Raw genomic sequence first — 24,227 nt, 5'->3', positions numbered from 1 at the left:
AGAGCCTGTATGGTAGTATTATATCAGTACTATATGGCACTATTATAGGAGAACTGTCATATAGAGCCTGTATGGTAGTATTATATCAGTACTATATGGCACTATTATAGGAGAACTGTCATATAGAGCCTGTATGGGAGTATTATATCAGTACTATGTGGCACTATTATATGAGAAATGTCATATAGAGCCTGTATGGGAGTATTATATCAGTACTATATGTCACTATTATATGAGAACTGTCATATAGAGCCTGTATGGTAGTATTATATCAGTACTATATGGCACTATTATAGGAGAACTGTCATATAGAGCCTGTATGGTAGTATTATATCAGTACTATATGGCACTAATATATGAGAACTGTCATATAGAGCCTGTATGGGAGTATTATATCAGTACTATATGGCACTCTTGTAGGAGAACTGCCATACATGTATGTACATGTATGGTACTATAATTTAGCGACTCTGTGTCAGTATTATTTGATGTCTATGCAGTAATTTAACGTAGACACTCTATAGTAGTATAATTTGGTTACTTTGTGACAACTATTAGGCCCTGTGATTTTGAGACTGCATGTTAGTCTTATCTGGACACTGTTTGGCGCTGTGATTCAGAGAACATATGGTAATGGTATGTGAGTACGGAACTTGATTTGGAGACTCTATGTCAACATTATTTGGTACTATGCAAACACTATACGGCACTGTGATTGGGATACTATATGGCTGTATTATCTGGATACTAAAGGGCACAGTGTTGGGATACTATATGGCTGTATTATCTGGATACTAAAGGGCACAGTGTTGGGATATTATATGGCTGTATTATCTGGATACTAAAGGGCACAGTGACAGGGATACTATATGGTAGCATTATCTGGATGCTATACAGCACAGTGATAGAGATACTATATGGTAGTATTATCTGGATACAATACAGTAATGCGATTAGGATACAATATGGTAGTATTATCTAGATCCTTTATGGCATTGTGATTGGGATACTATATGGTAGTATTATCTGAATGCTATACAGCACAGTGATTGGGATACTATATGGTAGTATTATCTGGACGTTGTACAGCACAGTGATTGGGATACTATATGGTAGTATTATCAGGACGTTATACAGCACAGTGATTGGGATACAATATGGTAGTATTATCAGGACGTTATACAGCACAGTGATTGGGATACTATATGGTAGTATTATCTGGATGTTATACAGCACAGTGATTGGGATACTATATGGTAGTATTATCAGGACGTTATACAGCACAGTGATTGGGATACTATATGGTAGTATTATCTGGATACAATACATGACTACGATTAGGATACAATATGGTAGTATTATGTAGATCCTTTATGGCATTGTGATTGGGAGACCATATGGTAGTATTATCTGGATGTTATACAGCACAGTGATTGGGATACTATATGGCAGTATTATCTAGATCCTTTATGGCATTGTGATTGGGAGACCATATTATCTAGGAAGAATCCGGTCGTCGTATAGGAAATTTGTAAAGTAAATCCCCGGTATACCATGGGGCTATCTTCACAAATTATAATATTAGTTATATATATATATATATATATATATATATATATATATACACACCGGTACATATATTTTACAAAATAAAAATTAAAAGTCCATCCAAAAAAATTGAGCACAAAGACCCTAGGTCTTCGAAAAAAGCGTCCATCAGTGCGCACATTGTAAATAAATAAATAAATAAAACAACTGCTGGCCATTAGGGAGAAGTAACAGTCAGTGTAACAAAAAACTAATGTCAAAATATGAAATAGCCGGCATCAATTAAAAAAATTAAAAAATAAATTTTTAAAAAGCGCCACCTCTGTCCTCAGGTCGTGTGCGGTATTGCAGCTAAGTTCCATAAAAGTAAATGGAGCCAAGCTGTAATACCAGGCACAACCTGAGGACAGAGGCGGCGCTGTTTATCAAAGAAATTAGCTATGTAACCTCTCTTTAACCTTATTTTGGGTCCGTTTTTCATCAGTGCAGTGTTTCCCAAACGGGGTGCCTCCAGCTGTTGCAAAACTACAACTCCCAGCATGCCCGGACAGCCGAAGGCTGTCCGGGCATGCTAGGAGATGTAGTTTTGCAACAGCTGGAGGCACCTGGTTGGGAAGCACTGGATAAGTGACAGAACCAAACACTGGGTTGCCATAGCTACCGCTTATAATAGTTATTTGCCTTATTAGACATCTTAAAGGAATTTTCCATACCTCAGGAGTAGACAACAACAGGAAGCAGACATAGTAACCGGCTCCATTTACACAACAATAAAAAGATTGGGGGGGGGGGGGGGGGGAGTTTTCGTTGCTTAGCAACAGCTTGATATTTTTTGGGATGAATTCCCCATGTGAGAATGTGTAGTCACTTCGGCGCATGCGTCACCATGACAGCTGTTCTCGGCGAGACACAACTCGCGCATGCGCCGTTGCTGCGCGAGGCGATCTCGACGCATGCGTGAAAGGGGCGCTTCTGGTAACGGTGTCGAAGGTGGGGGGGGGGTGTATCGCGCTCGGCGCATGCGCAGTAGCGCCTGCGCGTGAGCGCGCTGCTGCTTCTGATAGTGGCGCAGTCTGGTGGTGGCAGCAGCTGCAGGGTGTAGCGGGAAACGGGTGAGAAGATGGGTGACCCCGCCGGTGACGTGAACTCCAACCTGCTGATACCGAGCTCCACCGGGGACTCGGAGCTGGACGCGGCCGTGTGGCAGTGGCTGCAATGGGATAAGGTAAGTGCATCCTTGTTACATAAGTGATGTATATGAGTGTACGACAAAACTACAACTCCCAGCATGCCCCCTCAGATTGGCTCCTGCCAGGGCATGCCGGGATTTGTAGTTTTCTAGTAGCTAAGGAACCCCAGCTTCTGGTTATATGCACTTATCTACAATATGGACGTACATATGTTATACATGAAGATGCTGAGGGTCATGTGATGCTACAGTTACTCAGGGGAGGGGCTTTTACCGCTGTATAGAAGATTTATTCAGGGGAGGGGCTTATATAGCTTTATGGAATATATACAGTCATGGCCGTAAATGTTGGCACCCCTGAATTTTTTTAAGAAAATGAAGTATTTCTCACAGTAAAGGATTGCAGTAACACATGTTTTCTATACACATGTTTATTCCCTTTGTGTGTATCGGAACTAAACCAAAAAAAGGGGGAAAAAAAGCAAATTGGACATAATGTCACCAAACTCCAAAAATGGGCTGGACAAAATTATTGGCCCCTTAACTTAATATTTGGTCGCTCACCCTATGGAAAAAATAAGTGAAATCAGTGACTTCCTATAACCATCAATAAGCTTCTTACACCTCTCAGCCGGAATGTTGGACCACTCTTCCTATAACCATCAATAAGCTTCTTACACCTCTCAGCCGGAATGTTGGACCACTCTTCCTATAACCATCAATAAGCTTCTTACACCTCTCAGCCGGAATGTTGGACCACTCTTCCTATAACCATCAATAAGCTTCTTACACCTCTCAGCCGGAATGTTGGACTCTTCCTTTACAAACTGCTCCCGGTCTCTTATTGGACGGTGCCTTTTCCCAACAGTAATTATAAGATCTCTCCACAGGTGATCAATGGGATTTAGATCTGGACTCATTGCTGACACCTCAGAACTCTCCAGCACTTTGTTTCCATCCATTTCTGGGGCTTTTTGACGTATGTTTGGGGTCATTGTCCTGCTGGAAGACCCAAGATCTCGGACACAAACCCAGCTTTCTGACACTGGGCTGTACAGTGCGACCCAAAATCCATTGGTAATCCTCAGATTTCATGATGTCTTGTACACATTCAAGGCCCCCAGTGCCAGAGGCAGCAAAACAACCCAAAACATCACTGACCTCCACCATATGTCACTGTAGGTACTGTGTCTTTTCTTTGTAGACCTCATTCCGTTTTCGGTAAACAGTAGAATGATTTGCTTTACCAAAAAGCTCTATCTTGGTCTCATCTGTCCACAAGACATTTTCCCAGAAGGATTTTGGTTACTCAAGTTCATTTTGGTAAAATGTAGTCTTTCTTTTCTATGTCTCTGTCAGCAGTGGGGTCCTCCTGGGTCTCCTCCATAGTGGGGTCCTCCTGGGTCTCCTCCATAGTGGGGTCCTCCTGGGTCTCCTCCATAGTGGGGTCCTCCTGGGTCTCCTCCATAGTGGGGTCCTCCTGGGTCTCCTCCATAGTGGGGTCCTCCTGGGTCTCCTCCATAGTGGGGTCCTCCTGGGTCTCCTCCATAGCGGGGTCCTCCTGGGTCTCCTCCATAGCGGGGTCCTCCTGGGTCTCCTCCATAGTGGGGTCCTCCTGGGTCTCCTCCGTAGCGTTTCAACATAAATGTTGATGGATAGTTCACACTGACACTGATGCTGCCTGAACCTGCAGGGCAGCTTGAATATCTTTGGAACTTGTTTGGGGCTGCTTATCCACCATCCGGACTATCCTGCGGTGACACCTTTCATAATTTTTTTCTTCCGTCCACGCCCAGGGAGATTATCTACAGTGCCGGGGGTTGTAAACTTCTTGATAATGTTGCGCACTGTGGACAAAGACAAATCTAGATCTCTGGAGATGGACTTGTAACCTTGAGATTGTTGATATTTTTCCACAATTTTGGTTCTCAAGTCCTCAGACAGTTCTCTTCTCCTCTTTCTGTTGTCCATGCTTAGTGTGACACACACAGACACAATGCAAAGACTAAGTGAACTTCTCTCCTTTTTATCTGCTTTCAGGGGTGATTTTTATATATTGCCCACACCTGTTACTTGCCCCAGGTGAGTATAAAGGAACATCACATGCTTGAAACAATCTTATTTTTCCACAATTTTGAAAGGTGCCAATAATTCTGTCCGGACCATTTTTGGAGTTTGGTGACATTAGGTCCAATTTGCTTTTTTTTCCTCCTTTTTTGGTTTAGTTCCAATACACACAAAGAGAATAAACGTGTGTATAGCAAAACATGTGTTACTGCAATCCTTTCCTGTGAGAAATACTTCATTTTCTAGAAAAATTTCAGGGGGGCAACATTTATGGCCATGACTGTATATATGAAGGTGCTGGGGGTCATGTGACGCTACATTTACTCAAGGGAGGGGCTATTACCACTGTATTGTATTTACTTAGGGGGGGGGGTGGACTTATACAGATGTATAGAGGATGTACTTAGGGGAGGGTCTTATATACATGTATAGAGGATGTAGTCAGGGGAGGAGCTTATTAAATACATGTATAGAGGATGTAGTCAGGGGAGGAGCTTATTAAATAGAGGATGTAGTCAGGGGAGGGGCTAATTATACTGACGTATGGAGGATGTTTTCAGGGGAGAGACTTATTATACCGCTGTATGAAAGATGTTCTCAGGTAAGGGTTTTTTATACTGCTGTATGGAGGATGTACTTGGGGGAGGGGCTAATTAAACTGCTGTATGGATGATGTCCTTAGTTGAGGGGCATTTACCGCTGTATGGAGGGTTAACTCGGAAGGGTTTTTTTTATGCTCCTGTATGGAGGTTGTACTCTGGGGAGGGGCTTATACTGCTGTGTGGAGGATGTGCTTAGGGAGAGGTCTTATACTGCTGTATGAAGAAAGTACTTAGGCGAGGAGCTTATACCGCTGTATGGAGGATGTTATTATTAGAAGAATCTTATATAGCTGTATGGAGGATGTACTCTGGGGGAGGGGTTTTAATATAATTCTCGAAGACGGATGTATTTTAGGGGAGGGGTGTTATTATACTGCTGTATGAAGGAGGTCCTCAGGGGAGGGGCTTATACTGATGTAAGGAGGATGTACTCAGGGGAGGGGTCTTATACTGCTATTTGGAGGATATACTCAGGGGAGGGGTCTTGTACTGCTGTATGGAGGATGTCCTCATGGGAGGGGCTTGTTATACTGCTGTATGGAGAATGTACTCAGAGCAGGGGTCTTATACTGCTATATGGAGGATGTCCTCATGGGAGGGGCTTGTTATACTGCTGTATGGAGGATGTACTCAGGGGAGGGGCTTATTATAATTCTCAAATGACTGTCCCCTCAAAGCCCTCATAGAAGTTACAGTGTCTTGCACCACTCCTGTGTCATGTATATAGTGTGGACTGTGGCCCAGGAGGGGGTGATAATGGATTGTGTATAAATACAGGTCTATAGCTTATCTACGGATAGCCCCCCCCTCCTGATGACCACCTACTGAAACTGCACAATGGGAACAAGTCAGTACTTACAGTAGACCCAACCCCCCCCCCAGTCATTGTCTACTGCCAGATCTTGGAAAAAGCATCTTATGTAGATTATGTAGATGCGGCTGTAGACAATGGTTGGGGGGGTCCACTGTAAGGCCCCAGATGCCCCCCACGTGGCCATTTAAATGGTTTTCCTGTGCATTTCACATTGATGGTCTGGGCCATTGTTTCCCCACCGTAAACTTGGTTTGAGGGTGACCTTTAGTGCCCACGTGTCTATATGGTTTTCTACATGATGGAAGGGGGTGAGATCAATGGAGACAAATAGTAACAATAATGTAATTAGTTGTTGCACATAAACATACAGGGGGGTATTTATCAAATGATTTATGTTGTTTTTTTTTCACGTAACTTTGGCGCAATACTTTGGCACAGTGTCTTTTTGTGCCAAAGTTTGGCGCATCTTCTCCACTGTCATTTGTACAATTTTCTCAAAATCACACGGTCCTGTGTGTGATTTAAACTCTAGTCAGTAATTCATCATTTGCGCCAATCGATCTTTGGCGCAAATCCCGTTTAAAATTTTTTTTTTTTTTTATTTGGGTGCACATCCCCGCCAATAAATTTTGCACATGGGAAAACGCACTGAGCAATGTCAGAAAATGTAAAGGCGTCAAAATACATTTCACATCTTTTTTATTTTTTATTTTTTTTGCAGCGACGCCTCCAGGGCTGCTCAATACTATCCTGCGACATACCGTATTTTTCGCCCTATAGGACGCACCGGCGTATAAGACGCACCCAATTTATAGGTGCAAAATCTAAAAAAATTAAGATTCTGAACCCAATAGTGGTCTTCAACCTGCGGACCTCCAGATGTTGCAAAACTACAACTCCCAGGATGCCCGGACAGCCGTTGGCTGTCCGGGCATGCTGGGAGTTGTAGTTTTGCAACATCTGGAGGTCCGCAGATTGAAGACCACTGGTATAGGAGGTAATACTCACGTGTCCCCGCCGCTCCGGACCCGTCACCGCTGCCCTGGATGTCGCTCCATCGCTGTCGCCGCGTCCCCGTCGCTTCGGAACGTCTCTGCTGCCGGCTGGGTATCCTCGCTCTCCGTCGCCGCCATCACATCGTTACGCACGTACGCGACGACGTGATGACGAGGAAGGAGAGCGCCGGCCATACAGGGGATCCCTCAACGGAGAAGACACCGAGGAGGCAGGTAAGGTCCCCCCCGGTGTCCTGTAAGCACTAACCCGGCTATTCAGTCGGGCTGTTCGGGACGCCGCGGTGAAATCGCTGAACAGCCGGGTTAGTGTCACTTTCCCTTCAGACGCGGCGGTCAGCTTTGATCGCCGTGTCTGAATGGTTAATACAGGGCATCACCGCGATCGGTGATGTCCTGTATTAGCCGCGGGTCCCGGCCGTTGATGGCCGCAGGGACCGCCGCGGTAGGTGTGTGTATTCGCCGTATAAGATGCACCGACTTTTCCCCCCCAGTTTTGGGGAAGAAAAAGTGTTTCTTATACGGCGAAAAATACGGTAGTTGTCTCTGAGGGACCTTCACTCTCCGTTGAGCCGGCATTGGACATGGCCGCACAGGTTCAGGAAAGGTAAGCACTAAAGCAGTGGTCTCCAACCTGCGGACCTCCAGATGTTGCAAAACTACAACTCCCAGCATGCCTGGACAGCCAACGGCTGTCCGGGCATGCTGGGAGTTGTAGTTTTGCAACATCTGGAGGTCCGTAGGTTGAAGACCACTGCACCAAAGTAACAAAAATAAAAACTACCCAAGTTGAAAATAAAATCCATTTCACATGGTGACTATAAACCCCACAAAAGAAAATACCTCATGTTGCTGATATACGGCAGGAGGGACTCCGACATGGCTGCTCTACAGGGTAAAATACGCATCCTCTGTGGTGGTAAGTAGAGATGAGCGAACTTATAGTAAATTCAATTCGTCACGAACTTCTCGGCTCGGCAGTTGATGAATTTTCCTGCATATATTAGTTCAGCTTTCCGGTGCTCCCGTGGGCTGGAAAAGGTGGATACAGTCCTAGTAAGACTCTTTCCTAGGACTGTATCCACCTTTTCCAGCCCACCGGAGCACCGGAAAGCTGAACTAAATTTATGCAGGAAAAGCCATCAACTGCCGAGCCGAGAAGTTCGTGACGAATCGAATTTACTGTAAGTTCGCTCATCTCTAGTGGTAAGTTCTGTGTAAAAGGCGCTGTGAACGGCTGATTTCAACATTTGAGCCAAAATGACTAACAACTTGCGCCACATGATCAATTTGGTGCACGTCCACGAAAACCAAAGTGAAAAACAAAAAGGGTAAAAAGAAACGGTCAACAGGCAAAACTGATAAATACCCCCCCACAATGTATAAAGCCGAACAGTAATAAAGAACAATGGAAACGTTGTAATACAATGGGCTAGACTTTAAAGTGATCTAGTAAGATTGGCGCACTGTGACCAGAGTTACTGAAGTCCGGCACTGAGGGGGTTAATTACGAAATATCACCCCCCCCCCCCATCTATCTTCCTGTTTTTCGGTTGCCGGCAGCATCTTTATCTCACGTGGAGGCGATCGCTGACCTCAGCCGTACCCTGCACCGCTTCCTCTTCTATCTGTAATGGAGGCGATACGTGAAGATCTGTAGGGGTGTAAGAAAAAAAATCGATTTACTCGATTATCGGGATTTTTCATTAGACGATACTGTATCGATTCAAAATATTTTTGAATCGATCTTTTTAGGGATGTGGAATTCCTATTTCCCGACGCCCAGGACATACAGTTCCGGGCGCCAGGCAGGTGAAATTTTTCCGCCAGGTTTCGTGCAAGCAAAGCGGGACCTGACAAGCACGGCGGCGCTCAGCAGTCTGTACGGAGCGGGCTCCAGACTCCTGCCTGCTCCGTACTCTGCAGCCCCCGGCTGTTCTCAGTAGCTGGAGGCCACCGCTAATAGCCAGCATGCGGCGATCGCCTCGGCTGGTTATTAACCCTTTAGATCGCCAATGTCAAAGCTGACAACGGCATCTAAAGAGACATGTGAATGCTCCCTGGTGGGCTAGTGGGGTGGATTGCCCCACCGCATAGCGATCGCAGGGGGAAGATCCACTATGGAGGTAGCCGGAGGGCTTACCTCTGTTCCCTGCTGTCCCGTGGCTCTGTCATTGATAGATCCTGGTTGGACCAGGCTCTATCAGTGAATCGCAGAGCACACAGATCAATGGAGTTCAATAGAACTCTATTGATCTGTATGAGGAATCTAATCATTCCTCCTAAAAGTCCCCTAATGGACTAATAAAGTGTAAACAAAAAAACAAAAATAATAATAAAAAAGTTCAAAAGACACTCATTAACCCCTTCCATGTTAAAAGTTCAAATCACCCCCTGTTCCTATATAAAAACATAATAAAAATAAACACATTTGGTATCACTGAGTGCGTAATTGTACGAACTATTAAAATATAACATTATGTATCCCGTACGGTAAATAACAAATGTAAAGAAAAACAATATCACACAGAATTGCAATTTTTATAATATCGCAGAAAAAAAGTTAAGAGATTAAAAAGTCAGATCAATACCAAAATGGTAACGATACAAAACACAGATTATGGCGCAAAAAATGAGCCCTCATACAGCCTCATGCGAAAAATCGCTATATATCATCTTGGAAATAGAATCGGGATATATTGTATTTTCATACGTGTATCGCAATATGTATCGTATTGCCAAATTCTTTCCGATTCACACCCCTAGTATACTGTGTATATATAACTAGTATATAGTGTCTAGTGTATATACTGTATATACCCAGTATATAGTGTCTGTAGTGTATATACTGGATATATAACCGGTGTATATAGTGTCTGGAGTGTATATATACAGTATATAGTGTCTGGAGTGTATATACCCGGTGTATATAGTGTCTGGAGTGTATATACCCGGTGTATATAGTGTCTGGAGTGTATATACCCGGTGTATATAGTGTCTGGAGTGTATATACCCGGTGTATATAGTGTCTGGAGTGTATATACCCGGTGTATATAGTGTCTGGAGTGTATATACCCGGTGTATATAGTGTCTGGAGTGTATATACCCGGTGTATATAGTGTCTGGAGTGTATATACCCGGTGTATATAGTGTCTGGAGTGTATATACCCGGTGTATATAGTGTCTGGAGTGTATATACCCGGTGTATATAGTGTCTGGGGTGTATATACCCGGTGTATATAGTGTCTGGGGTGTATATACCCGGTGTATATAGTGTCTGGGGTGTATATACCCGGTGTATATAGTGTCTGGGGTGTATATACCCGGTGTATATAGTGTCTGGGGTGTATATACCCGGTGTATATAGTGTCTGGGGTGTATATGCCCGGTGTATATAGTGTCTGGGGTGTATATGCCCGGTGTATATAGTGTCTGGGGTGTATATGCCCGGTGTATATAGTGTCTGGGGTGTATATGCCCGGTGTATATAGTGTCTGGGGTGTATATGCCCGGTGTATATAGTGTCTGGGGTGTATATGCCCGGTGTATATAGTGTCTGGGGTGTATATGCCCGGTGTATATAGTGTCTGGGGTGTATATGCCCGGTGTATATAGTGTCTGGGGTGTATATGCCCGGTGTATATAGTGTCTGGGGTGTATATGCCCGGTGTATATAGTGTCTGGGGTGTATATACCCGTTGTATATAGTGTCTGGGGTGTATATACCCGGTGTATATAGTGTCTGGGGTGTATATAGTGTCTGGGGTGTATATACCCGGTGTATATAGTGTCTGGGGTGTATATGCCCGGTGTATATACTGTATCTCCGCGGTGGGAGGGGACAGATATAAGCAGGGTGACACGTTTTTTTTTTTTTTACACGACTAGCATCCGTGTGAACAATGACCCTATAATATTGTACTATGGTAACGCTCAGGTGGGTAGGAGGGAGATGCAGCTGCAGAGTGTTTGTACCTACTATAAGAAGAGACATCAGGTTGGTGACATCTCGGTGACTTCTTTTTGCTTTTTCCCTCTTGTTTTCCAGAACCCTAAAACCCGAGGTCAGATCGAGACCCTGCTCCAGGATGGAAAGAACAAGGAGCTGCGGGAGCGGCTGTGCTCCCGGATGTCGTTCGGTACGGCCGGGCTGCGCTCCGCCATGGGGGCCGGCTTCTCCAGGATCAACGACCTGACCATCATACAGACCTCGCAGGTGAGAGCGCATCGGTACGGGAAGTAGACATTAAAGAGTAGCTCCCATCATCCTATATATTTTTTTTTTCTGTCCTTACCTATTACCCATCTATCCCTAACCCCCTCCCTGCCTTTACATTTTTTTTTTTTTACTATATTAAAAAGTTATTTTTGTCTGCCTGGGAGTTGTAGTGGTGAAACAGCTGGAGGCACCCTGTATAGAAGAACTAAGGGCAGAAGTGTCGGCCCCAGCAGGCATCAGTGATGTCGTGCCTGCTGGGGCCTACACTTCCGCCCTTAGTTCTTCTATACAGGGTGCCTCCAGCTGTTTCACCACTACAACTCCCAGCTTGCCCTGACATCTATTGGCTGTCAGGGCATGCTGGGAGTTGTAGTGGTGAAACAGCTGGAGACACCCTGTGCTGAAAACAATACGTTAGGGCCATGGGTGCGGTGCTACTCTGTTCCCACCGTCCGTTTCCCCCCCCCCCCCCCCCCGGTTTTAAAACCCCGTGTTGAAGCCCCGATCCCCATACATACAAACAACTGCAGAGGCCAGCAGCATCAGCGGCGTGGTGCGGGAGGAGTGGCCGGCGTCTGAGGCCAGGGAGCCAATGCGCTTGCTCCCGCCTGTCTGACAGGTAGGGAGCGAGCACAGGCTGAATGAATTTGGACCGATTGCCCGGGTAGGGAGTCCTCTGGTGGCCAGTTTTCAAACGTTAATTAAAACATTTTAATAAAAAAAAAAAAAAAAAAAAAAAAAAATTTTAATATATTAGAGATATGTTGTAGTACATATGTACTACAAGATATCAAAAAGAAAAAGTTGATGACAGTGCCCATTTAACCCCTTAAGGACGCAGGACGTAAATGTACATCCTGGTGAGGTGGTACTTAACGCACCAGGACGTACATTTACGTCCTAAGCATAACCGCGGGCATCGGAGCGATGCCCGTGTCATGCGCGGCTGATTCCGGCCGCTGATCGCAGCCAGGGACCCGCCGGCAATGGCGCCATTAACCCCTCAGGTGCCGGGATCAATACAGATCCCGGCATCTGCAGCAGTGCGCGATTTAAATGTGCGCTGCTGCGGGGATCCGATCATTCATAACGCCGCACGGAGGTCCCCTCACCTGCCTCTGTTCGGCTCCCGGCGTCTCCTGCTCTGGTCTGTGATCGAGCAGACCAGAGCAGGAGATGACCGATAATACTGATCTGTTCTATGTCCTATACAGATCAGTATTAGCAATCATGGTATTGCTATGAATAGTCCCCTATGGGGACTATTCAAGTGTAAAAAAAAAAATGTAAAAGAAAAAGTAAAAAAAAGTGAAAAATCCCCTCCCCCAATAAAAAGTAAAACGTCCGTTTTTTCCTATTTTACCCCCCAAAAGCGTAAAAAATATATTTTATAGACATATTTGGTATCGCCACGTGCATAAATGTCCGAACTATTAAAATAAAATGTTAATGATCCCGTACGGTGAACGGTGTGAACGTAAAAAAAAAAAAAAAAAAAAAAAAAAAAAGTCCAAAATTGCTACTTTTTTAAAACATTTTATAAAAAAAAAAAATTATAAAAAATTTATTAAGTTTTTTATAAGCAAATGTGGTATAAAAAAAAAAGTAAAGATCATGGCGCAAAAAATGAGCCCTCATACCGCCACTTATACGGAAAAATAAAAAAGTTATAGGTCATCAAAATAAAGGGATTATAAACGTACTAATTAGGTTAAAAAGTTTGCGATTTATTTTATGCGCAACAATAATATAAAAGTATATAATAATGGGTATCATTTTAATCGTATTGACCCTCAGAATAAAGAACACATGTCATTTTTACCATAAATTGTACGGCGTGAAAACAAAACCTTCCAAAATTAGCAAAATTGCGTTTTTCTTTTTAATTTCCCCACAAAAAGTGCTTTTTGGTTGCGCCATACATTTTATGATATAATGAGTGATGTCACTACAAAGGACAACTGGTCGCGCAAAAAACAAGCCTCATACTAGTCTGTGGATGAAAATATAAAAGAGTTATGATTTTTAGAAGGCGAGGAGGAAAAAATGAAAACGTAAAAATTTAATTGAGTCCTTAAGGCCAAAATGGGCTGAGTCCTTAAGGGGTTAAAGGGGTACTCCGATGGGGGGGGGGGGTGGGGGGGGGGGGGAAATAAAATTTTTTATCAACTGGTGCCAGAAAGTGAAACAGATTTGTAAATTAATTCTATTAAAAAATCTTAATCCTTACAGTACTTATCAGCTGCTGTATGCTCCACAGGAAGTTCTTTTCTTTTTGAATTTCTTTTCAGTCTGACCACAGTGCTCTCTGCTGACACTTCTGTCCATGTCAGGAACTGTCCAGAGCAAGATAGGTTTGCTATGGGGAATTGCTCCTACTCCGGACAGTTCCTGAAATGGACAGAGGTGTCAGCAGAGAGCACTGTGGTCAGACAGAAAAGAAATTCAAAAAGAAAATAACTTCCTCTGTAGTATACAGCAGATAAGTACTGAAAGGATTAAGATTATTAAATAGAAGTAATTTACAAATCATTTTTTTTATTTTTTTTTTTAAATCAACTGGTGTCAGAAAGTTAAAACAGATTTGTAAATTACTTCTATTAAAAAATCTTAATCCTTCCAGTACTTATAACTCATAACGGCAGCTGATAAGTACTGGAAGGATTAGGATTTTTTTAATAGAAATAATTTACAAATGTTTAACTTTTTGACACCAGTTGATTTAAAATAATTGTTTTCCACCGGAGTACCCCTTTAAATGATTTGATAGACTCTAATGCAGTGTTTTCCCACCAGGGTGCCTCCAGCTGTTGCAAAACTACAACTCCCAGCATGCCCGGACAGCCGTTGGCTGTCCGGGCATGCTGGGAGTTGTAGTTTTGCAACAGCTGGAGGCACCCTGGTTGGAAAACACTGCTGTAATGTATGATCTGAACCCTGCGACGTACCCAGCGGAGGCTCCCTTTAGTCCCTAGGCCCTGCCCTCCATAATAATAGCCCTGCACATAGCAGGCCCGGGCACATCTTAGCTTGGCCTCGGAACAACATCACAATCTGAAGACTCTCTGGCATCTCTCGGGTCTGGGCCTCGATTTTGTACCATTCATGGTTAATCCTTATATGGCGCCAACATATTCGGTAGCGCTGTACAGGGTTTATAACTAAGATTGGGCACTGTCCCCATCGGGTCTCGCAATCTAAATTCCAAATTCTCCTATCTGCATGAAACACCCCTCAACCACAGGGAGAACATACAAACTCCTTGCCGAACTTGTCCTTGGTGGGATTGGACCCCCGGCCCAAAGGAGCAGACGCTGTATTGGTACCACAGATAGGACGCCAGGGTCACGTGCCCTACAGCTCTATTTATACTGAGATTCTGGTTCATGAATAGAAATTTCCGAACTACTCGGATGTCATGGAAGCTGCAGAGCAGTGTGAGGCGGAGCAGGGGGGTGAGGCCTAATTTGGGTTTATATGCGGAGTAATAGACCGTCCCTGCACTGTCACGTTTTTCAGTGTCAGCAATTTAGAATAATATGTTACTTCACAGTAGATGATGACTGTGATGAAAAATCCAGTCTAGACAATGCTCTGTGAGCTAAACATCCCGGACTCCAGACTGATACATTGTATATAGCTAGTCCTGCTCTCAGCTGAGAAGTGATACAATTGTATCCAGTCTAGACAATGCTCTGTGAGCTAAACATCCTGGACCCCAGACTGATACATTGTACATAGCTCGTCCTGCTCTCAGCTGAGAAGTGATACAATTGTATCCAGTCTAGACAATACTCTGTGAGCTAAACATCCTGGACTCCAGCCTGATACATTGTACATAGCTAGTCCTGCTCTCAGCTGAGAAGTATATACAATTGTATCCAGTCTAGACAATGCTCTGTGAGCTAAACATCCTGGACTCCAGACTGATACATTGTACATAGCTCGTCCTGCTCTCAGCTGAGAAGTGATACAATTGTATCCAGTCCAGACAATGCTCTGTGAGCTAAACATCCTGGACCCCAGACTGATACATTGTACATAGCTCGTCCTGCTCTCAGCTGAGAAGTGATACAATTGTATCCAGTCTAGACAATGCTCTGTGAGCTAAACATCCTGGACCCCAGACTGATACATTGTACATAGCTAGTCCTGCTCTCAGCTAATACAATTGTATCCAGTCTAGACAATGCTCTGTGAGCTAAACATCCTGGACTCCAGACTGATACATTGTACATAGCTAGTCCTGCTCTCAGCTGATACAATTGTATCCAGTCTAGACAATGCTCTGTGAGCTAAACATCCTGCACTCCAGACTGATACATTGTACATAGCTCGTCCTGCTCTCAGCTGAGAAGTGATACAATTGTATCCAGTCTAGACAATGCTCTGTGAGCTAAACATTCTGGACTCCAGACTGATACATTGTACATAGCTAGTTTTACAATCCAGTTCCCGTATCAGGTTTTTGATGAACTGTATCAAAACGTGTGTACACATTTCAACCCGTATACGGTTAGAAAAATGATGTCCGGTTGCATCCGTTTTTAAGAAAAAAAAAGTATACATTTTTAACTTTTCACTCCATTTTGAATAAAGTTTCACTTGTTTGATTGAAATTCCAAGAAAAAAAACTGTGCAAAGTCAAAAACTGTATGATGAAAATCATATGGTACCGTAAACACATATGCCGTATATACTCGAGTATAAGCCGACCCGAATATAAGCCGAGGCCCCTAATTTCACCCCAAAAACCCAGGAAATGTTATTGACTCGACTATAAGCCTAGGGTGGGAAATACATCATCCAGACCCCCGTCGTCATCCCCCCCATTCATCATCACTGCCTGTCAATCCCTTCATCAGTGGTCTTTAACCTGCGGACCTCCAGATGTTGCAAAACTACAACTCCCAGCATGCCCGGACAGCCATCAGCTGTCGGGGCATGCTGGGTGTTGTAGTTTTGAAACCACAGGTTGAAGACCATTGCGGCCTTCGTCATCATCCAGCCCCCCCCCCCCTTTTGTTTTGTACTCACCTCCCCTCAGTGGGAAGTTAGGGTGAGCTGGGTGAAGACCACTGTGGCTGCGCTTCGGGCTCGAACTAGTGAAGTTGCCTTCACGACGACGCACAGGGACGTTGCGCATGAACGTCCCTGTGTGTCGTCGTCAAGGCAACATCACTACTCCAGGGCCGGGCACAGAAGCGCGGAGAAGAGGGCACCCCCCCCCCCCCCCCCCCCCGGTGAAAATGGACAGCCTGCAACGACTAACCATCCCCACCGGACGGTCGCTGCAGCATAGATGGCCCGGACCAGCTCACCCTAACTTTCAAAACTACAACACCCAGCATGCCCGGACAGCCGATGGCTGTCCGGGCATGCTGGGAGTTGTAGTTTTGCAACATCTGGAGGTCCGCAGGTTGAAGACCACTGAGAAGGGATTGACAGGCGGAGAGTTCACTCGAGTATAAGCCGAGGGGGGCGTTTTCAGCACGAAAAATCATGCTGAAAAACTCGGCTTATACTCGAGTATATACGGTAGTGCTACCAAAAAACATGGTAGTCTACGGTTTTGGGTACGGGTAAAAAAAAAAAATGGACAAAACCGTATAAAATGCAAAACGGACTAAACCGGATGATGCGCGTGACATACGGTTTACAATGTTAAGTCAATGCATACGGTTTTCTATACGGTTTTCTATACGGTTTTTAACTTAAAGCTGTATAACAAAATGCGCATGCACCCTGACAGACTATCATTACAGGCATAAGATTTGTGTTCCAGTATTGTCTGGACTGAAGACAATTGTAACAAACCCTCAGCTCTGAGAAGTATTAGGTCTGTACATATTTCCATTCCAAGGTGTAAACGAGATTCTTCTCCTTCACAGACCACAAGGAGGAATCGTTACGATTCCTTGGAATTACTAGGAGGAAAGTTGGAGACCCTTTCAGTAAGGATCACATGGTGCGGCTCAGCCCCTCTGTTAGGCATGCTGGGAGTTGTAGTGTAGTCAGCAGGACCGGGACTCCCCGCTCTAGTTGCTGCTGTTTACATTCCGTCCCATTGTGTGAGGTCATGTGACTGTCCACGCCGGCGCCTCCTGCTGCGCACGTGCTGCCTGTGTTGTGCAATGTGGAGTTCATGATGTGTGAAATGAAGCTGAGCCGGAGCGGCGTGTGTGTGTGCGCCGGAGCGGTGTGTGTGTGTGTGCGCGCGCCGGAGCGGCGTGTGTGTGTGCCGGAGCGGTGTGTGTGCGCGTGTGTGTGTGCCGGAGCGGCGTGTGTGTGCGCCGGAGCGGTGTGTGTGTGTGCCGGAGCGGTGTGTGTGTGTGCGCGTGTGTGTGTGTGCCGGAGCGGTGTGTGTGTGTGCCGGAGCGGTGTGTGTGTGTGCCGGAGCGGCGTGTGTGTGTGCGCGTGTGTGTGTGCCGGAGCGGCGTGTGTGTGTGCGCTGGAGCGGCGTGTGTGTGTGCCGGAGCGGTGTGTGTGTGTGTGCGCGTGTGTGTGTGCCGGAGCGGCGTGTGTGTGCGTGTGCGCGCCGGAGCGGCGTGTGTGTGTGTGCCGGAGCGGTGTGTGTGTGTGCCGGAGCGGTGTGTGTGTGTGCCGGAGCGGTGTGTGTGTGTGTGTGCCGGAGCGGCGTGTGTGTGTGCCGGAGAGGCGTGTGTGTGTGTGTGTGCCGGAGCGGCGTGTGTGTGTGTGTGTGCCGGAGCGGCGTGTGTGTGTGTGCCGGAGCGGTGTGTGTGTGTGCGCCGGAGCGGCGTGTGTGTGTGCCGGAGCGGCGTGTGTGTGTGCCGGAGCGGCGTGTGTGTGCCGGAGCGGCGTGTGTGTGTGTGCCGGAGCGGTGTGTGTGTGTGCGCCGGAGCGGCGTGTGTGTGTGCCGGAGCGGCGTGTGTGTGTGCCGGAGCGGCGTGTGTGTGTGCCGGAGCGGTGTGTGTGTGTGTGCCGGAGCGGTGTGTGTGTGTGTGCCGGAGCGGCGTGTGTGTGCCGGAGCAGTGTGTGTGTGTGTGCGCCGGAGCGGCGTGTGTGTGTGCCGGAGCGGTGTGTGTGTGTGTGTGTGTGTGTGTGTGTGTGTGTGTGTGTGTGTGTGTGTCGGAGCGGTGTGTGTGTGTGCCGGAGCGGCGTGTGTGTGCCGGAGCGGTGTGTGTGTGTGTGCCGGAGCGGGGTGTGTGTGTGTGCCGGAGCGGTGTGTGTGTGTGCCGGAGCAGTGTGTGTGTGTGTGCGTGCGCCGGAGCGGCGTGTGTGTGTGTGCGCCGGAGCGGCGTGTGTGTGTGTGTGTGTGTGTGTGTGTGTCGGAGCGGCGTGTGTGTGCCGGAGCGGCGTGTGTGCGTCGGAGCGGCGCGCGCGTGTGTGTGTGTGCGCGCCGGAGCGTACCGGAGCTGCACAGATGAGACATTCACTTATACAGTATTTAGGACTTGACCTTATAGATGGCCGTGATGTGTGATACCTGGAAAGGGACTTGGGGTGGTCCTGTAACCGCAGGAGGACTGTGTGTAATGACAGATTATGGAGGGGTCCGTGCCTCAAAGGGATCACGTGTAATCCACAGAAGTCTGCAGAGTCCACCCCCTCCCCTCTCCTGTGGATTCTTCTGCAGAGTCCACCCCCTCCCCTCTCCTGTGGATTCTTCTGCAGAGTCCACCCCCTCCCCTCTCCTGTGGATTCTTCTGCAGAGTCCACCCCCTCCCCTCTCCTGTGGATTCTTCTGCAGAGTCCACCCCCTCCCCTCTCCTGTGGATTCCTCTGCAGAGTCCACCCCCTCCCCTCTCCTGTGGATTCCTCTGCAGAGTCCACCCCCTCCCCTCTCCTGTGGATTCCTCTGCAGAGTCCACCCCCTCCCCTCTCCTGTGGATTCCTCTGCAGAGTCCACCCCCTCCCCTCTCCTGTGGATTCCTCTGCAGAGTCCACCCCCTCCCCTCTCCTGTGGATTCTTCTGCAGAGTCCACCCCCTCCCCTCTCCTGTGGATTCTTCTGCAGAGTCCACCCCCTCTCCTCTCCTGTGGATTCCTCTGCAGAGTCCACCCCCTCCCCTCTCCTGTGGATTCCTCTGCAGAGTCCACCCCCTCCCCTCTCCTCCTGTGGATTCTTCTGCAGAGTCCACCCCCTCCCCTCTCCTGTGGATTCCTCTGCAGAGTCCACCCCCTCCCCTCTCCTGTGGATTCCTCTGCAGAGTCCACCCCCTCCCCTCTCCTGTGGATTCTTCTGCAGAGTCCACCCCCTCCCCTCTCCTGTGGATTCTTCTGCAGAGTCCACCCCCTCCACTCTCCTGTGGATTCTTCTGCAGAGTCCACCCCCTCTCCTCTCCTGTGGATTCCTCTGCAGAGTCCACCCCCTCCCCTCTCCTGTGGATTCCTCTGCAGAGTCCACCCCCTCCCCTCTCCTGTGGATTCCTCTGCAGAGTCCACCCCCTCCCCTTTCCTGTGGATTCCTCTGTAGAGTCCACCCCCTCCCCTCTCCTCCTGTGGATTCTTCTGCAGAGTCCACCCCCTCCCCTCTCCTCCTGTGGATTCTTCTGCAGAGTCCACCCCCTCCCCTCTCCTCCTGTGGATTCTTCTGCAGAGTCCACCCCCTCCCCTCTCCTGTGGATTCCCATGTCCCCCTACGGGCTCCCTTCCAGCCCTCCCCTTAAAGGGGTACTCCCGTGGAAAACTTTTTCTTTTTTTTTTCTTTTTAAATCAACTGGTGTCAGAAAGTTATGCAGATTTATAAATTACTTCTTTTAAAAAATCCTTCCAGTACATTTTAGGGGCTGTACACTACAGAGGAAATGGTTTTCTTTTTGGATTTCTTATGTCACGAGCACAGTGCTCTCTGCTGTCCATTTTCAGGAATTGTCCAGAGCAGCATATATGTTTGCTCTGGGGATTTTCTCCTGCTTTGGACAATTCCTAAAATGGACAGCAGAGGTCAGCAAAGAGCACTGTGGTCGTGACATAATAGAAATTCAAAAAGAAAACCATTTCCTCTGTAGTATACAGCCCCTAAAAAGTACTGGAAGGATACATTTTTTTTAATTGAAGTAATTTACAAATCTGTTCAACTTTCGGGCACCAGTTGATTTAAAAACAAATATTTTCCACGGGAGTACCCCTTTAAATTCTCACATAGGCGTCCTTAGTGATGACCTCATTGGGACTCCCCTTGGTAAGAGCCGCCCTGTGGTGTCTCTGATAAAGATGGCCGCTCTCGGTGGTGACTGCTCTGTGCTTTATATGCAGGGAATGTTCCAATATCTGGCGAGAAGTTTTCCTGACATGAAGAGCAGAGGGGTCGTGGTGGGATACGACACGCGGGCACAAGCCGCCAGCAACTGCAGCAGCCAGAGGTGAGGTCTTGTGTAGTCTCATCAGAGCAGTGTTTCCCAACCAGGGTGCCTCCAGCTGTTGCAAAACTACAACTCCCAGCATGCCCAGACAGCCGAAGGCTGTCTGGGCATGCTGGGAGTTGTAGTTTTGCAACAGCTGGAGGCACCCTGGTTGGGAAACACTGCATTAGAGTTTCAAGCTTGCCTACCTCCACCGTGCTTTAGGCTGGGTTCACACTACGTTTTTGCCGTACTGTTTTCAATCCGTTTTTCTAAAGAAAACCGTATGGCAAAAAAACCCCGGATGGAACAGTATGGAAAAAATTCAACTGTATGCGTTTTTAAACAGTATACTGTTTTTAAAAGTGCATACAGTTCCGTCAGTTTTTATAAAAATAAAAAAAAACATACGTTTTAGAAAATTTTGTCCATTTTTAATGGGAGGGGTCTTGGGTGGGGACTTTAGGATTCAAATGCGCATGTGCAAAGTAAAAACGTATACGTTTTTCCCGTATGGAACCGTATACATGTGCGTTTCCCATTGACGTCCATGTTAAAAAAAAAAAAAAAACTTATGCGGTTGCAGTACGGTTTTTAAACCGGAGACAAAATTGTGGTCAACCACGGTTTTGCCTCCGGTTTAAAAACCGTACTGCAACCGCATACGGTTTTTTTTTTTTTATATGGACGTCAATGGGAAACGCACATGTATACGGTTCCATACGGGAAAAACATATACATTTTTACTTTGCACATGCGCATTTGAATCCTAAAGTCCCCACCCAACACCCCTCCCATTAAAAATGGACAAAATTTTGAAAAGCGTATGGTTTTCTTTTCTATAAAAACTGGCGGAACTGTATGCACTTTTAAAAACAGTATACTGTTTAAAAACGCATACGGTTTACTTTTTTCCATACTGTTCCATCAGTTTTTTTGCCATACGGTTTTCTTTAGAAAAACGGATTGAAAACAGTACGGCAAAAACGTAGTGTGAACCCTAACACTGCTGATTTCTCGTTTTCCAGGCTGGCTAAGCTGACGGCGGCGGTGTTCCTGAGCCGCGGGGTGCAGGTTTATCTCTTCTCCAAATATGTCCCCACGCCATTTGTGGTAAGTACCATTGGATGGGGAGGGACACTTATGTACCTGCATACTTCTTCGATAGTCCTACATTGGATTAATATGGGGTTAATATATGGGGAAAACCAGGATTGTCTCCAGTGATAAAAGGCGCCTTAACTTTTCTTGCCGCTTATCTCCATCTGTCCATGGAACTAACCGGACTCCGGTGTTTTCTCTCCACAGCCGTACGCCGTCCAGAAGCTGCGGGCTGTGGCCGGGGTCATGGTCACGGCGTCTCACAACCGTAAGGAAGACAACGGCTACAAGGTAAGGACAGCGTCTGCTGCTAGATGTGCACGTTACATTGTGATTGCAGCTCTGGATGTGACTGGAGATTGAGATGGGATATATTTCTAGAGCAGTCACTGTGCTCCAGAGCAGCATTCATAACTCTGTACGGGACCAATGCACTTGTGTTTAGATCCCTTGGTATTCTGAATGCAGCTCTGGGTGTAACTAGAGGTTAAGAAATGTGTGTGTGTGTGTGTGTGTGTGTGTGTGTGTATATATAGATGGATGGATAGAAAATATCTTATCCGCTCTCCTAATGTTTCGCTATTAGATAGCTTTTTCAAAGGTGCGAGGCGCAGAGAAGGAGGGCGCCCGGGTGGTGCTGGCCACAGACCCTGATGCCAACCGCTTAACTGGCCGAACTACAAGACTCTTAATCTGTTCACATGTATCAGTGTTTCCCAACCAGGGTGCCTCTAGGCATTGCAAAACTAAAACTCCCAGCATGCCTGGACAGCCAAAGGCTGTCCAGGCATGCTGGGAATTGTAGTTTTGCAATATTTGGAGGCACCCTGGTTGGGAAACACTGACATTTATAATAGGGGATGATTAACTCCTTCCTGACCCTTGACGTCCCCATAGGTCATGGGTCTAGTGAGGAAAATATCTTATCCGCTCTCCTAACGTTTCGCCATTAGATGGCTTTTTCAAAGGCGCGAAGCGCCTTTGAAAAAGCCATCTAATGGAGAAACGTTAGGAGAGAGAGAGAAGATATTTTAGCTCAACACTATAGTATTGCCAGCAGTCCATGTGTTTTTTGGGAACAAATGTCAGTGTTGAGCTAAAATATCTTATCTCTCTCCTAACGTTTCGCCATTAGATGGCTTTTTCAAAAGGCGCGAGGCGCCTTTGAAAAAGCCATCTAATGGAGAAACGTTAGGAGAGAGAGAAGATATTTTAGCTCAACACTATAGTATTGCCAGCAGTCCATGTGTTTTTTAGGAACAAATGTCACAGTGTTGAGCTAAAATATCTTATCTCTCTCCTAACGTTTCGCCATTAGATGGCTTTTTCAAAGGCGCCTTGCGCCTTTTGAAAAAGCCATCTAATGGCAAAACGTTAGGAGAGTGGATAAGATGTTTTCCTCACTAGACCCATGACCTATGGGGGACGTCAAGGGTCAGGAAGGAGTTAATTATCCCCTATTATACATGTCAGTGTTTCCCAACCAGGCGCTCTCCTTCTCTGCGCCTCGCGCGTTTTGAAAAAGCCATCTAATAGCGAAACGTTAGGAGAGCGGATAAGATATTTTAGCTCAACACTGTGACATTTGTTCCCAAAACACATGGACTGCTGGAAATACTAGTCTGTGGACGGTATAAACGCATGTCCAGCGTTCCATTTCATAGTAGTCTGTGTTCACGGACACAAGGGCCCTTATTTACTAAGACTGTTGTGTAGGTTTTTTGTGGGTTTTAATTTCCTACAATTTATTTTCCTCGGTATTTACTAAGGTTTCCCTACATTTTGCACTTTTCCCTACACTTTGCTTTTTTTACACATGATCTGATCTGTCGGGTTTTTCCTCAGATCAAATCCACCACATTTTCTGTGGAAACCTTAGTAAATATGTTGTTTTTTTGTGAAAATGTCGGGAACACGCCCCTTTTCGGAGGCCACGCCCCTTTCCCCATCGCCGATGACCCTTTTTCGTGTTTTCTTAGCAAAATAGAGAGTTGGGGTTTTTTCAATTCTGGTGCAAATTTGGGCTCAAAATCTGGCGCAGACAGATTTTCTGGCGCACTGCGACAGAATCTGGCGCACAACCCGACAAAACATGTCGGGATTTGCTATAGTAAATGAGGGCCAAAAAGTTCATTCATTAGGAACGTGAATGAACACACTGACCCTCATTTACTATTGCAAACCCGACATGTTTTGTCGGGTTGTGCGCCAGATTCTGTCGCATTGCACCAGAAATTCTGTTTGCGCCAGAATTGAAAAAACCCTGACTAACTCTCAATTTTGCTTAGAAAACCCGAAAAAGGGGGTGTGGCCTCAGAAAAGGGGCTTATTCCCGACATTTTCACCAAAAAACATCATATTTAGGCTGGG

General features: G+C 46.3%; 1 protein-coding gene across 1 annotated transcript in view; it reads left to right on the top strand.

Annotated features, from left to right (window-relative positions):
* The first annotated feature begins 2,536 nt into the window (after positions 1 to 2,536).
* The window catches only part of PGM2L1 (phosphoglucomutase 2 like 1), a 43,758-nt gene continuing 22,067 nt past the window's right edge, over positions 2,537 to 24,227 (top strand). The window contains exons 1-5 of the mRNA XM_056561077.1: positions 2,537 to 2,773; positions 11,282 to 11,449; positions 20,671 to 20,777; positions 21,785 to 21,869; positions 22,065 to 22,148. Coding sequence (XP_056417052.1) covers positions 2,669 to 2,773; positions 11,282 to 11,449; positions 20,671 to 20,777; positions 21,785 to 21,869; positions 22,065 to 22,148 — 549 coding nt within the window. The 5' untranslated portion in view covers positions 2,537 to 2,668. The remainder of the gene's footprint in view (positions 2,774 to 11,281; positions 11,450 to 20,670; positions 20,778 to 21,784; positions 21,870 to 22,064; positions 22,149 to 24,227) is intronic.

Source organism: Hyla sarda, chromosome 2, assembly GCF_029499605.1.
Source record: "Hyla sarda isolate aHylSar1 chromosome 2, aHylSar1.hap1, whole genome shotgun sequence".
In the NCBI taxonomy this organism is placed as follows: Eukaryota; Metazoa; Chordata; class Amphibia; order Anura; family Hylidae; genus Hyla; species Hyla sarda.
The sequence above is the reverse complement of the archived record's forward strand: the minus strand, read 5'-3'. Positions and strand labels throughout refer to the sequence as shown.